At 35.7% G+C, this 16,787-nt stretch overlaps 1 protein-coding gene across 2 annotated transcripts in view; it reads right to left on the reverse strand.

The window, feature by feature from the left end:
• Nucleotides 1-11,633, reverse strand: part of LOC101741581 (serine/arginine repetitive matrix protein 1) — a 106,099-nt gene extending 94,466 nt beyond the window's left edge. For both annotated transcript variants that reach the window (XM_004928576.5, XM_012692467.4), the window contains exon 1: nt 11,304-11,633. In XM_004928576.5, coding sequence (XP_004928633.2) covers nt 11,304-11,418 — 115 coding nt within the window. In that variant the 5' untranslated portion in view covers nt 11,419-11,633. The remainder of the gene's footprint in view (nt 1-11,303) is intronic.
• Between the last annotated feature and the right edge of the window lie 5,154 nt (nt 11,634-16,787).

Raw genomic sequence — 16,787 nt, forward strand, 5'->3', positions numbered from 1 at the left:
TACAATGGCATTTTTATTGTTAGCTTATTTTGTATCTGAAAATCGCTGATTCGTCATCTCACTTATTGGAATCGTCAATCGAACACGTATGTAATTCAGTACGGTGACAACGTGAATATCTGTCTTGTTTTGCAACCTCGTCCCTCGCTCGGTCCATTCTTCCTGTGAGACTACACTCTCGCAGAAATCAACCATGAATGACCCTTACAGCCGCAAGTCAGGCTCTATTTGAGAGCGGAGGTTGCATACTAGAGTTATCTAGTATCTGGTTCATCCCTGCCCAGCGTGGCAGGGAGATCACACCCGGGCAGTAAGGCTCACCTCAAAGCCTGTTCCGTTCAACTGTAAGAGGGTTCGACGATTTGTCCTAGTTTCTAGGTCAAGACGCCACCGGAATTCCATCAGCTTCCTGGTCTACACCTAACAGAATTACGAAATATTTAAAAGTGTTGCCCGATACTATAGCCGACTAATACAACTACTTTCGGTAAAAATACCATGTTTTTAATTTTTTAAGAATAAACGAAAGTTGATGAGTTCATCAGAAACTCCGGTCATTGATGACATACTGACAATGACCTAATAATGTACGCCATAAAAATAAATTGCATGAATCCATAGTATCACTAGAACTAAATATAATTAAATTACTTTAGACCGTTTATCGCTAAAGTCACAAAGACCTTATTAATCTTAACTTGACTCGAGCTGCAAAGGTCAAAAAGAAAATAATATGATAAAAGTTTAAATACACATGTACGTTTTTATTCGGTTTGGAAGAAAGAATCCGATTGTGTTTAACTGTAAATTTTAATCGTGTTTGTATTATACTTTTGTTTATCCCATGCCTAGCTCTATATTGGTTAGGTACACAAGTTTTGATGATAACGTGCACTGATAAAAAATACCTAACGATAAAATATTTGTTTGGACTGTCAATATTGGCGAATTTCATTAACGTTTGTGAGATAACGTGGGTGACCTTAACTTTCAAACATCTGAAATACTTAAGCTAACAAGGAAAAGTTCATGGTGAATGTTCCAACTTTTTTTTGTAAAGTCTAGACGATGTTTTATATTCATCCAGTTCGTGTTTTATTCAGGCCAGGAAAATGTTAAATGTCTACATAGTAGTATTATAAGTCTTTGCCCCAGCTCTACGCGTTAGGGTTGGCACAACGATGACATAACTATGTAGTTTTTTAAAATCTTTCAAGGACAACTATACCATATTATAAATATCTTTAAAATATAATACATTATGACGACAAAATTTATCATCAGTGGGTTTTTATGACATCACACAAAAATCCTAACCAATCATCGTTGTTTTAACAAAACAACCGCAATTTATTTTTATAATTATTTAAACTGAGTAACTAAAAGTATAACACATTCCTACATAGTACATATATTAAAAATAGTTATGCAAAACCCAAATAAATTTTCACCATTAACACAACACATGAGCAGACAGCGAACAAAAATAAACAACTGCCATTAATGAATTAATATTTACAAAACGATAATAAAATAAAATCAATAAAAATGCTAATATTATAAATCGGAACTAAATCACTTTCAAAATTGCATTTCTATATTTTTTCAAGTGATAAATACATTAATATCATAAGATTGTTTTAGAATTGGATTCCAAATTTACAACGAGACGGCTAACTGACTTTCTTCGCCTGGACGGGAGTGGTAGGATCCAAAAAACAGGATAAGAATTAGGGGAAGGCAAATATATACTCCCCTACAATTACAAAGATGAACGTATAAAAGGAGGGTATTATAAGCACTACGTATCAGTCTGGACAAGAGTATCGCAAATCTTAAAATCACGGTAAAATATTCTACCAGCGCTATCAGCCGTAACAGTTGGAATAGATGGCAAAAAATTGCAATAACCAGGTGATAAGATCAAAAGAAATCAGCATAATAATACTACAATCACGTGGCTTTGAAACTGCCGAGAAAGCATTGGACGGAAAAGGTTTTACTTAAAAAAATAATAATCACAATTTTTCAATTATATTTTTGAAGAGCGTTGGCCTAAAACCATTTGCCGCTGCCATAAATGTGACAAGATTGTTGATTGTCTCACCGAAGTGAAAGGAAAGATTTGTAAAAAACTTTCATTAGCGTTTTGTTTCTTGATTACGTGGACCGCACAATATTTCACAACACTCTAAATTTTAAACCACTAACATGTCCATTCTGTAATTATGAGCAATAGTCTAACCACAATTTAATATATAAAACAATTAATTGAAATCGTAATATGCTTTGGGGGCGACGTTGCTCGCGTCCGTAGGATTTACCACCTTCTCCTAAGGTCCACCCTACACGTGCCCCCCGGGTGGTGCTAAAGAGCAACAACGCCGAACCACAGGCGGCGGTTAAGTAACCTGTCAACGGCTACCACAAGCCGAGAAGTGTGCAGTAAGTGACTTTCTGAAAAAGTGGTTATGGTGCCTTGGGAAAGTACTATAAAAAAAATATCCCAACCCCCTTTTTAAATGAAATGTCGAAAAATATGGAATGTGTTATGTCGTGCCATCCGGCTGACCCCCGGCGCTCCCCGGTACCCGGGCCGGAGAGTGAGAAATTTGCTACCGAAGACCTCACTGAAGTAGGTGACCAGGCTTCAGTGTTCGTTAATGCTACTGGAAACAAGAAGAAACTAGTGCAGCAGGCCCTTCACCCAGGTTTATTTACCAGGGCCAAGAGTATGTCTATGAGCAACATACCAAACACCCAAACCAAAGAAAGCTCCTCTCAGCTGGATGCTGAAATGCAGCAATCAGATTTAGAAACAGTCACCCAGTGCTCCCAAATATCAAAACCACCAGACTGGCAAAGAGTTCCCATTCTACGCCATCCAAAAAAAAGAAAATTATCCTCCAAACCTTCTCCCGAATTAATAAAAACAACAAACAGCTTTAGCGGACTTCCGATAGATCAGCCGGAATATAGGGCGAGAGATGCAAAAGACAAGAAAACTAATAAACCTCCACCTATAATCTTGTACGGAATTGAGGATGTTCATAAGCTCACTGAACTCCTAGAAACCGCAACAGATAGATCTAATTTCTCTTTTAAGATTATTAGCAGAAACCAACTTAAAGTTTTATCAGTGGACCTGGAGATATACAAGAAGGTAATAACTGTTATACGAGAACATGGACTAATAGGACACACCTTTAACAGAAAAGACCAAAAATCCTACAGGATCGTTATAAGAAATCTCCACCACACTACTCCTACTACTGCTATCAAAGAGGCTATTGAAGAGAGTGGCAACACAGTAGTAGGTGAGATTATTAATGCCAAATTTGGTCCCGACAAAAAACCCACTTCTACCTTTTTTGTAAATTTGCTTCAGGGTCCTAATAATAGAGCTTCTAGGGATATTAGATTTATATATCATCAAGCTGTTACTATTGAAGAACCCAGAAAAAGATCCAGTGTAGTGCAATGTCAAAGATGTCAGCAATATGGTCATACCAAAAACTATTGTATGAAACCATATCGCTGTGTCAAGTGTGCTGGACCGCACAAAACTTCGGAATGCACAAAAGTGGATCGCAATACACCTGCTTTATGTGCATTGTGTTTAGGACCCCACCCAGCAAATTATAAAGGCTGTGAGGTATACAAGGAAATCCTATCAAGGAAAACCTCGCAACACTTACCACGTAAACATAAGCAATTTGAGTATAAACCTCAAAAAAATAAGGAAGAAACTGATTATAAAACATCTGCAAATCAGAATAAAGAGGAAATTCAACCGCTGCAGGAGCAGAGGAAAGCACATGAGCACAAATCGTATGCCGATACGGTCAGATCTCAGGTACATCAAAACAATACAATCCATCAACCAGACTCTTATAAAGTCATAGAACAAATGTTTATAAAACAATCCCAAAAGATTGATACTGTATTACAGCAAATGAGTACATTACTTGAACTCATTACAGTACTAGTCTCTAAGTTAACAAAATGACTGCACTAAAAATAGCTACATGGAACATCAATGGCTTGGCACCCAACATCGATGAAGTGGAAATTCTGATCTGTCTACAGAGTCTAGACATTCTCCTAATTTCAGAGACACATATGACGACCAGCAGCTCGATAAGAATTAAAGGATATAAGATCTATTCCACAAATCACCCAGACGGTACAGCCCACGGCGGGACAGCAGTGATAATCAAAGCCACTGTTAGACACCATGTGCTACCAAACTACTGTACCGAACATATCCAGGCTACCACAGTAGCAGTCAGTGACAGAAATGGAGACTTTAATATATCATCAATTTATTGTCCCCCGAAACATAAAATAAGTGAAGCACAGTTTTCTGACTACTTTTTAAGCTTAGGATACAGATTTATTGCTGGGGGTGACTGGAATGCGAAGCATTCGCACTGGGGCTCTAGATTAATAACTACACGTGGAAGGGAGCTGAAGAAAAGTGTAGATAAACAGTTTTTGACTACTGTGTCAACTCCAGAACCAACACACTGGCCCACAGACCAGAACAGACTGCCAGACGTTCTAGACTTTTTCATCACAACAGGACTGTCTCGACTGTTCTTCAATGTTGAGTCATGCCTCGATAGCTCATCTAACCATATTCCTGTAATATTGACAGTGAGCACCACTATTCTTAAGAAAGAAGTTCGGCAAACATTGTACAACAAATACACAGACTGGGATAGCTTCCGGGAAATAGTTGATACGGAGCTAAGCCTAAAAATAGCACTTAAAACAGAAGAGGATATCGAAGAAGCCACAAAGCATTTCACCACAACAGTTCAAGCTGCCTGCTGGAAAACCTCTCCGGAGCACTTGAATCCCAGGCCACGGCAAAATAAGATATCGTTTGAAATAAAAGAACTGATTCTGAACAAAAGAAAACTGCGAAGAGTATGGCATACTAGCAGGCTCTCAGTAGATAAAAGAGCTCTTAACAAAGCAGTCAAGGATCTTAAACTTGCCATAAAAAATGTAAGGGACAAAACTATGGAATGTTATCTAGATTCCTTAACTGCAACAAGTGCTACTAACTACTCTCTATGGCGAGCTTGTAGGAACTATAATAGGCCTATGGATCCCAAACCGCCGTTACGGTTGCAGAATAACACTTGGGCAAGAACAAGACAAGAAAAAGCTGACGCCTTTGCTGTTCACTTAGCAAAAGTATTCACGCCTAATGATGCTGACCCAAACACTGATGATTCCTTCATAGATTCGGCCCTAAGTCAAGACTTCCAGCTCGATTTGCCGATTAGGCCTACAACTCCGAAAGAAGTCGTGGCAACAATCTCAAAATTGGAGGACAAAAAAGCCCCCGGGTTTGATTTAATAGACAAAAAAGTCTTGAAGGAACTTCCCAAAAAAGCCATAGTTTTTCTAACCATCTTATTTAATGGCATACTAAGAACTGGACACTTTCCATCACTGTGGAGAGTTTCACAAGTAATTATGATACCTAAAGTAGGGAAGCCAGTGAACGAACTTAGCTCATACAGGCCGATTAGTCTACTAACCGTAACGTCAAAACTTTTTGAGTCAGTCCTGCTGCACAGATTATTGGAGGAGATTCATCAAAGAGCCATAATCCCGGACCACCAGTTTGGCTTTCGCCAGCAGCATGGCACTGTGGAACAAGTCCATAGAATCTGCTCTGTGATAAGGAAGGCACTAGAGAGAAAGGAGTACTGCTCCTCTGCCTTCCTAGACGTGCAGCAAGCGTTTGATAGAGTATGGCACAAAGGTCTCTTGTATAAAGTAAAAACTCTTCTACCCTGTACATTCTTCCCCATCATAAAATCTTATCTAACAGAAAGAATATTTCAAATAAGAGAAGAAGAGTGTACATCGCCATTTCACTCAATCAAAGCTGGTGTACCGCAGGGGTCTGTCCTGGGTCCAGTCTTGTATACCATTTACACATGTGATTTACCACAAAGCGAACATGTTACATTAGCAACATTCGCAGACGATACCGCTGTACTGGCATGTAGCAATTGCCCAAACGAAGCTTCAGACTTCCTACAGACTGGATTGCAAGAAATTGAAACCTGGCTTTCAAAGTGGAGAATAAAAACTAGTGTGACAAAATCCGTTCATGTAACCTTCACCCTCCGTAGAGGAGACTGTCCGCCAGTAACTCTGTGCAATCAACAACTCCCGCAAGAACACTGCGTAAAATACTTGGGAATACACCTTGATAGGAGACTCGTATGGAAACAACACATACAGAAGAAGAGAGAAGAAATCAACCTGAAATACAGAGGACTCTACTGGCTGCTTGGCAGAAATTCCAAGCTGTCAGTAGATAATAAGCTACTCATCTACGAAATGCTCTTGAAACCAATTTGGACATACGGGATTCAACTATGGGGTTCGGCGTGTGACTCTAACATAAATATCATACAGAGGGTTCAAAATTACATCCTGAAACAAATATCGAACTGTCCGTGGTTTATAAAAACATCGGAGATTCATGAACACCTCAAAATCAGGACTGTTAAACAGGAAATCAAGACCTGGAGTATGAAATACAGAAAAAGGCTAGAAATGCATCCTAATAAGCTTGCCACGCAACTAACCACACCGGACCTAATAAATAGGCTTAAAAGGCGACAAATCCTAAGTCTTGATAGACACAGTTGACAGAGTGGAGCAGTCTCGATGGAGATTTTGCTCTGACCGTCTAACAGCTCTCAACACATCTGCTCATAGTCTAGCTGACTGATTGCAAGATAAAGAAAAAAAAAAAAAAAAAAAAAAAAAATCGTAATATGCTTACGTCACATACCATTAATCAAACTATTAATTATTCGGTCAGAGATATTCCAAAAATTAACCGTTATACAATAAACAAAACAAGATATTAAAAAATATCGAAAATTGTTCAAATTGTAATTGTTACACATAAAAAAACGGGAGAATAACACGTGGCGCTAAAGATTAGATCCCTTTGTCGTAATGATACAAGTTTTTTCCCTTCGCCACGTACTGTCAAGGTGTTTGGAGTCTCGGATACACGGTACGTGAATACACCGTGACCTTTCGGACTAAGGGACTGACTGGTCCAACCGCATGCTTCACCGCTCCAAGTATGAAGGAATTTACAACGCTAATACCAAGCGCCTGTCACGAAAAACGACTCGACAAGGTTGCGTTTGTATATAAAGTTCAATTGGTTGGTCACAATTTAAGCATTAAGCGATGTGTAAATTGATATAAATAGAATATTTATAATAAAAAATTTTAAACTCAGAATCTAAGTTTAATGTAATCTGTGACTTTATTATCTATGAGTTTTGATGGACTTTTTGGCGGGAGACTTTTTGGAGGGAACGCGAGGAGTGAAGTTGTGTGATTTGTTTTATTTTGTCTATTTAGTGTTTTTTTCAGGTTTAAATGTGTAATAACGGTGGTTTATTAACTGTTTAATATCTGTGAAAGTGCACAAATGTGAGAAAATGAAACAAAGCCGCTGGACGTAGATTCTCGGGATCCTCCAAAAAGCCCACTGAAAAAGTCTCAGTAAATAACCACGATTTTACTGAGAGTATATTTCATTCCATATCATCTCATTTCATTTCATTTCATTTCACTCCATAATAACATTTCTCATAAAAATAAGAATATAAATTAAAATAAGACTTGACTTAAAGGTCTTATTGTATATAAAGTTCAATTGGTTGGTCACAATTTAAGCATTAAGCGATGTGTAAATTGATATAAATAGAATATTTATAATAAATTTTTTTAAACTCAGAATCTAAGTTTAATGTAATCTGTGACTTTATTATCTATGAGTTTTGATGGACTTTTTGGCGGGAGACTTTTTGGAGGGAACGCGAGGAGTGAAGTTGTGTGATTTGTTTTATTTTGTCTATTTAGTGTTTTTTCAGGTTTAAATGTGTAATAACGGTGGTTTATTAACTGTTTAATATCTGTGAAAGTGCACAAATGTGAGAAAATGAAACAAAGCCGCTGGACGTAACTTCTCAGGATTCTCCAAAAAGCCCACTGAAAAAGTCTTAGTATATAACCACCATTTTACTGAGATTATAATATTTCATCCCATATCATCTCATTTCATTTCATTTAATTTCGTCTCTGTTGATTAATGTCTCAAATTAATCATCTTCATTTCATTTAATTTTACTCCAAATTATCATTTTTTTTTTTTAATAAGAATATAAATTAAAAGAAGGTTTGACCTAAAGGTCATAATTAACAGGTCTAAAAATTCCTTAAAAAATTAGTTTAAGATTGTCAAAACAAATCTCGCTATTCGATCTTGTGTACTAGAAACAATATTACTTGGACGGGACTTTTTGGCGGGAACGCGAGGACCGAATTTGTGTGAATTGTTTTATTTTGTTTTTTTATTTTTTATTTGTAGCCAGTTTTATTATTCTAAGTCTCTTCGTGGATAGCTGCTATACCAAAAAAATTATGATAATATAAAATATTTCCGACAAATAGTATTGAGTTTTGTTTTTCGGTTTAGTATTTGTACAGGTTTCGTTGTCAGTTGTTCGGCTACATGATTTAAAATCACAAAAAGTGTGCTTAAGTATATGTATAAAATGTATTTTGATGTATTTGTAAGATTCAGTTAATTTATTATTACGTTTTAATTAGTACTAGAGGTCCCACGGTAGTCGAAATTCGACTATAATCAATTGGAATTGTAAGTTTGTACACTATTATGATTGTATTTTATACTTCTATAATCACAAATTTCGCCAAGGCTACTCTATAAAAAATATTAATAAAGACAAACAATATTTAATATATTCTCAATTTGACAACAGACGCCAAGAACAAAAGTTTGACAATAAATAGTATGCATGCGTGTGTGCGTCAAATACATGGTATGTAGTGTGTGTAATGTTTTCTTTATTGATTTAATGTACTTATCTTTTATGCATTATTTTAAAAAAATATTAGCATTATGCACTTGTTCTCTTTATTCTCTATAAGTGTGGAAAATTTCATACTCCTCCGTCCGCGCAATTTTCGTAAAAAGGGATACAAAGTTTTTGATTCACGTATTAATATATAGATTAGTATAAAAGCTTGGTTGGATTTGAACTATTATGTTATTGCCGTCAACGACCGCCCCGCATGTGGTAATCGTCTTATCGATTTAGTGCTTTATTCAGATAGGAACAGAATTAATTATACTTTAAATTTTAATTCCAGAATGAAGGAAAAAATCGGGAAAATATAAAAACATGGTTGTCCGTGAAAACGCGATAAACAGTTTTTAAATTTTAAATAATAATTTAAACATTTTAAATAACAATCCATTTAGGTATGTTCTTATAACAATTTTGCATGCCACTGTAACCGAAGCTTAAAGAAATTGCGTCTTTATTGAATAATAAGGGGATACGCTCAATCAATCGAATTGGTGGCAATTTTTTATACACATACTAGGTATTTCATATATTTACGATGCCGATCATATTGTAAATTTCAAATGAGCTTCCAAAAACCGAATCTAGTTTTGAGATATATTAACGAAAATGAATTTGCAACACTGGAAGAAAGCGAATAAAAAACGTATAAAATTTGCATTAAAACCGTCACGAGTCCGCATAAATAATACTAATGACGTAAATAATCCACTTGGAAAACATACAAATTAATAGTGATGTCAGTTTAATCTTAAAGTTATGTGTAAGCTTGCACTATGTAAACACGCGTCGTGGGGTCATTGCGCCAAGCCTGCATGAGGTTCGAACCTTACCCGAAAACAAAAAAAGAGTAATTGCGCCTTATTTATGTAAATTAAAATTGATTTAGTTTTACTTCTGAGCGGGAATCACTTGAGTATCATTTGACAAACTTACTGTTCTAAAAATAAACATTATATTTCTCAAGTTTTGATTTTTTTTATTGACATTCATAAGTTAGTAGACGCCATATTTTAAAATCCCACAGTTATGTAATCAAAATGTTTAATGCAGCGGAAATGACCTTTTTTTTCGTTGCTATACTTTTTACGTAAAATGCTAATTGTTAGTTTTTTAGTACCTAAGAAATTAGTACCTAAGACAATTTACTATTATTAAAATTTTTGCAACGTAAGGTAATCAATTTAATTTGACAGTGAGAATCGATTATTCATTTTCTTGCAACAATAGCGCACCGACAACGCTAATGTGTTAAAAAACTGCATAAATCGTGTTTCACTTCATACGTGTTCCATTATTAATTTCATACTTTCACTAGTTTTCGCTTAAGCAAAGTTACTATTAAGTTGGCTACAAAAGTAAATATACCTAATATGTATTATTAATACGAATGATGCGTGTAGTTTCGAAATTATGAATGAGAAACGATCGCTCTCACTTCGGTGACGTTTTAGAGATCGAATGACAGAACAGAATTTTTTTTAATTTTTCAACTAAGTTTTCGAGCGAGGAGTTTTTATTGTAACATCCAGATGATATTACCATAGAACATCTGTCAGTACATCTGCTTATTTGTAATTTTGTTGGCTTCCATTCTGTTATGGGAACTAAGTTATTTACAGATTCAATTAAACGAAGTTTTTTTGTTTGGCAATTTTGGTTATATATTCTTCCATTGTTTCAGCCTAAGATTTGCTAAAGTAATCATCAATCATTAGTTTCGCTAACAAAGATTATCTGAATCTTGGCAACAATTAATTACTTAACACAGTGTGGGTCATTAAAAGCATTGTTTTGGATCAGCAAGAAACAGATGCTATTCATTGAACATGAACAGACCTTCTTTGTGGGTTATTAAACGTTCCAAATGAAAGTAATTGAGTTTCAAATGAGTGCTACCTGAATTTGTCAGCACAGTGATTCACGAGGCTTACGTAAAGTAATATAATGACTTCATTTAGAAGTCTATGTGATAGTTAAACTGGTATAAAAAAATCAAGAGAAATCTTTTGTGAATATAAAACAATAGAAGACTAAGGAGCAGCATTCAATCATAATGAAATATACTCAGTTACAGTAACGGAACAAAATGTAGGATGAAACCAGTTTAAAACTTTACGCACGAGAGCTTTGGCAACTGTCCCCGTAACAAAATGATCTTATCTAAATGCGCTACATCAAACCTACAAACAAAGCAAAACCACTCACATTCCACACAAGCCAGACAATGACATCGCAATTTGGACCAATTCGAAATTAAATTACGATTCAAGTCCTTTGATATGGGTTTAAATAGTCATTTAGCTTAACAGAGGGGAATAGAGCACATCCAGAAGCGGCACTCACCGTTGGTGCCAAAATAGTCATCCTTGTCCATTATATCATGCTGGAAACCATAAGCAGGGAGCCATGCATGGGAACCCGGGGGCTCGGGCCAGTCTGAAATTCGGACCTCTTCCATTTCAACATCAACACAACACTGCACTCCACTAGTGTTCACTCTGAGTAATCACGAGCATGCATGGACTACCTCTTCGTTCGTCCATTAGTTGGTCATTTAGGGCGATAACGGTTGTCGATTCGGAGCTGCCTGCGATGCCGGGCAGGTGCACTGTAATCTTTCACTAAAATACGTACACGCACTGCGGGGAGCGGCGGCTGACTGTCGGTCGAGCGGCTGGGATGGCGCGCGCGCTGCGATCCCTCCGCGATTCAAGATATCTATTGCTGCAAAAAAATCCAGACGCCAATAGCGCGTCTCAGCTGTGCTTTTGCCTGTTGTTTCTTGCACCTTGAACGGAAATCGAATCGGAAAACTAGAATAACGAGCTGCGAACCAGTTGCTTGTTTACAATATACACGAGTAAAACTGATTTGGATACAATTAACTAGTTGCTTATACCGGCACAGTGGCAATAGAAATGAGCATTGCCCACAAATAGATACATTACAGGCGGCTGTGTTAATTGGTTTGCTTGTCAGGATTGTTTATTTATAAATGTAAGTCGTATTTGATATTTTATCAGACTTTCTATTAGGGCCCGTATTTAACATTTTCATTCGCGATATGGAAATTTAATTATCGCTATTAAATTAATCGCATTTTTAAAACACCAAAATGATGGTCTAACGCGCTACCGTGCGTTATACATATTCCCGTCGAATTTTTATATTTAAGTATATATTTTTTATGGTAATCATCATACAAATCACGGTTACCTTACTTACATGTTGTTACAACACTTTCCAAGTACAAATTAGGAGAAAGTCTCGAGTCCGTGGCGTATAAAAAGCGGATAGAACGCGTATTATGTTCGAATTAAATAATGTTGTGAAAGAAAAGTAGAGTGTATGTTATGACTTACGGTAAATGGCATTGGGAAGGTTAATGAACTGATGCTATAGTATTTTTTTCTTTTTAGATATTGAATGTCATTTGATTCATTTGAAATATTCTTTTTACGATCGAAATTCTGGTTTTCCATACTAACTTGCTAAGTAACAACGAAATTGCGACATTGCAGATCTGCTAAAAAATTGGATGCATGCTGTAAATGTAACCCAAATGCTTCCTTGAATAAATCACAGAATAGAGAATTTGTACACTTTATTGTTCACCAAGTAAGCACCAAACTGCGGTGAAAATATCTTATTATTATTTCTTAGTATATAACAAATAAAAATATAGTAAAATAAATATGTTATAACTATATATCTTCGATTTTCGCTGGTCATAGATATAATTAGACCTACTTTTACGGTTTAATCTCGCGTTATTATTGTCGTTATCATTATTGTGTTAATATTTATTTATGTTATTAGGTATACATAGGAAATTGGCGTTAAGTGTGTGTACTGAAATGTATTTATTTTTGTATAAATATTTTTTATTTCTACATACATAGGTACATTTCTACCAGTGCAGTCGTAAGTTTTCAATGTCATTCTCGTGGAAGTCAGGTTTGCGGGTGTGACAAAATTTTCAAAGGAATTTTGTACTGCCTCTCGGGTATAAAGTTTATCCCTGCTAAAATTTGTCGCTTGTCTAAAATTTGGAAAAAGTAAAAGTTTGTAGAAGACTTTATGGATGGATGGATGTAATCTATGATGCAAAACTTCCAACCCTAATTCTTCTAGCTTATAGACCGTCATAGCTATACAGACAGCTATATATTATATATTATAGACCGTTCTAGCTTAACATTTTCCCATGGATACCTAAAAAACGGACTCCAAAATACATTTAAAACGAAACCTCCGAACTTCAACTACGTACTGTTAATATAACCAGACCTTAAATGTTATAAAATTTTAACGGAATTTTTATTTCAGCTTTCAATTGAAATGCTTGTGAAGAAATAATTACCCATATTGCTTATTCGCGTGACCACGATACTCGTTGTTTTCAAACGCCCAAGTCTAACGTTTTATTATAATATCAAAACTCTGACCTCTCGAAATTGTTTGTACTTTTTTATAAATTAGCGTAATAGCTTAAGCCGGTTACACATTTATTTCATTTACGAAATGTTTTATATTTAAATTCGAAAACGTTTCAATGTAACTTTCGTTTTGTTTTTTCATTTTATTATAATAAACTAGAGGTCCCGCAGTAGTCGAAATTCGACTATAATTAATTGGAATTGTAAGTTTGTACACTATTATGATTGTATTTTATACTTCTAGAATCACAAATTTCGCCAACGCTACTCTATAAAAAAATATTCATAAAGACAATATTTAATCTATTCTCAATTTGACAACAGACGTCAAGAACAAAAGTTTGACAATAAATAGTATGCATGCGTGTGTGCGTCAAATACATGGTATGTAGTGTGTGTAATGTTTTCTTTATTGATTTAATGTATCTTTTATGCATTATTTAAAAAAATATTAGCTTTGTGCACTTCTTCTCTATATTCTCTATAAGTGTGGAAAATTTCATACTCCTCCGTCCGCGCAATTTTCGTAAAAAGGGATACAAAGTTTTTACTTCACGTATTAATATATAGATATGTACATATATATAAAAGAAAACGAAGCCTCGCTTTCGCATTTTCGACTTCTTTATCTTAATCTACAGTGAATTTTATTTTTGTAAATAGATTACTTTGACAAAACATTGTCTGGCCAATCATTGAAACTGACACTGACACTTCAAGATTTCGGTTTATTATACTATGATTTTCCCTTTTATTTTGTTATTGACATTGTGAAGGAAAAAAATTTACTGAATTTTTTATGAATAACCCTAAAGCTCGTTAATGGATAATAAACAAAAAAGAAATAAAAAGTCGTTTGACAAACTTAGAAGAAAATAGTCCTTAATTGTTTTATCTTTATCTATTTATTTAGTAAAAGACAAAATCCCCAGACAATGTTCGCATAAATATTAATGGTACAGTAGAACAATTTGTTCCCTGGGAGGGTAAGTCTCCAAGAAAATCTACCGGTTCAATATCGGTTTCCTCGGGCCGGGAGGAAGTAGCCGGGACGTAGGGATATAGTGCGAAGCGCATCTTTCTCCGTGAACTTAGACCCACGAATTGCCGCACAAGCTTAGTGTAGCTCTTGGTGCTTTTTTTGGCCTAAGGACACATGTGCTGTCTGTGGCTTCATGGGGCACACCCCTTCCTCACGTGGTACTTTTCTTAATGGAAAAAAGCTAAAACAACTGGATGCGCGGGTTCAATGACCTCGAGGGACGCACAAGGGCGTTGTTTTACATTGCAAAAATTACAAAGCACGAATTTCTCAAAATTCTAAGCATGTTTGCTTACATTTGCAAATGAAATATTGTTTTCAATTCGTGTTCAGATAGTTTGTTATTGCTGTATTGGCAGTTCCCCTCGATACACGATATCGCTACATACCTATTATTACTCTGCCTCTTGCTTTCCACTTTGTAGAAGTAGAAGCAAAATTTGGCGCTGCGCCACCATATGTATTTGTATCATACATTATCAACAACGTCAAACAGTTTACGTTTAGTTTTGTTTGTACAACTTCTTCATAACCATCATCGTTCGATATTTTGTATTTGTTATCCAAGTGATTACTTATCCTCAAACATAGTGCTTTAGGGTACTAGCACACCATTTGCTTCCATCACTGATACTAGGAGCCAAGATATGTGTAGCTACAACCACACGACTGAACGAAGATGATAACTAACAAACCTGAATTTGGACGGAAAAAAATTAACAATTGAAGTCTACGTGGTCTAAAGGACAAGACGCCCGGTGCACTCGTATCAAATGATGCGATTGCACCAATTTTCAAATCTCGCAGGCAGGTACCAAATTTTTAATGAAACTACACACACAGCTTCATGATGAAGGAATAGCATCGTGGACTAAACACCCAAACCCCCCAATTTCTCGTATATTTTATTAGTAAGTAAATGATGTTTTTTTTTATTGCTTAGATGTGTGGATAAGCTCACAGCCCACCTGGTGTTAAGTGGTTACTGGAGCCCATAGACATTTACGATGTAAATGCGCCACCCACCTTGAGATATAAGTTCTAAGGTCTCAAGTATAGTTACAGCGGCTGCCCCACGGCAGAAATAGGCAGGGTGGTGGTACCTACCCGCGCGGACTTACAAGAGGTACTACCACCAGTAAATGATGTGACAGGTCTATGGTCCCAATAACTAAAACATTTACTCAACTAATTGAACCTAAGAACAGCTTGTCTTGAATTTTACAACGAACTCAATCAGAAGGCAGTAAGAGACTTAAGAATTTAGAATAGAAAGCTGAAACTTAGTAAAATCGCTCCCGGATTTCTAAATTTAGTAAATTTTATAGCACATGCAGTGATACCACGTACTCATAAGCATAAAGTTCCAGTTAAAATACTCAGATACTAGGTACGTATTCGAATGAGAATATTAAACTTCCAACTAACCTCAATAGGCGGTGAGTAAGGTAAAGACATGCGGTTTGATATCACGCGGGAAAGCACGACTACTTATTCCGTAACTAGCGCTCGCCTCTACGTTTTTAGATTCGTCTTTTGTTTCTTCAAGCAATTTAAATAAATAAAAAAAAAACACTCAATATAGCCAGAGCCATTTAAAGACATCACGCAAATTATCTGATCAGTCAATGTCCAGATTAGTTTGCTACAAGAACAACTAACACAGATGTTACATGGGTTTCATTAATGGGTTCAACTCGAAATCAAAAATTCAAAATTACATTTGATATAAGTGCTTGTTTTATGAAAAGTGTACTTCGAACATAATAAAACTCAAAAGCTAATATAACTACGAGTATTTGTTATTCAAATGTTGTTCAGAGTCAGTAGTTCCAATATATCCTACAACTTATAATATAAAAAAAAACGATTTTGTCATCTTCATAATTTCATCAAATTCCTTTAGAATTTAAGAATAACCAACAATCATCCAACTATATTAAGTATACTAATTTCCGTGTTCAGAATAAGTATGCTCAAAAGAATTTGCCTGAGGTTGTACGGTTTCCAGCCGACGTAAGGAAAAAAAAAAGCGAAACCAGTTTAATGAAAATGAGGAAAATGTTCTACTTTCATAACGAAACGTGGCTGACACTAGTAGCGAGTGCTTTACGGGTGAAGTAACTGACACATAATCTTAAACAGAAAAGCTATAATGAAAGAAGAAAATGGCAATGTATACCGTGTTTTATATCGGATCATTCTGAAATGTTGTGATAATATGTGTTGAGATCTTCTATCAACAAGAGTGAATTTAACATCTAATGGTTTTGAGGTCATATGCTAGTTTCGAATCTTAATCGAGCGTCGATATAGTTTACAAAAAAAACTATCCTCATGCAGCTA

Source organism: Bombyx mori, chromosome 15, assembly GCF_030269925.1.
Source record: "Bombyx mori chromosome 15, ASM3026992v2".
Taxonomy (NCBI): domain Eukaryota; kingdom Metazoa; phylum Arthropoda; class Insecta; order Lepidoptera; family Bombycidae; genus Bombyx; species Bombyx mori.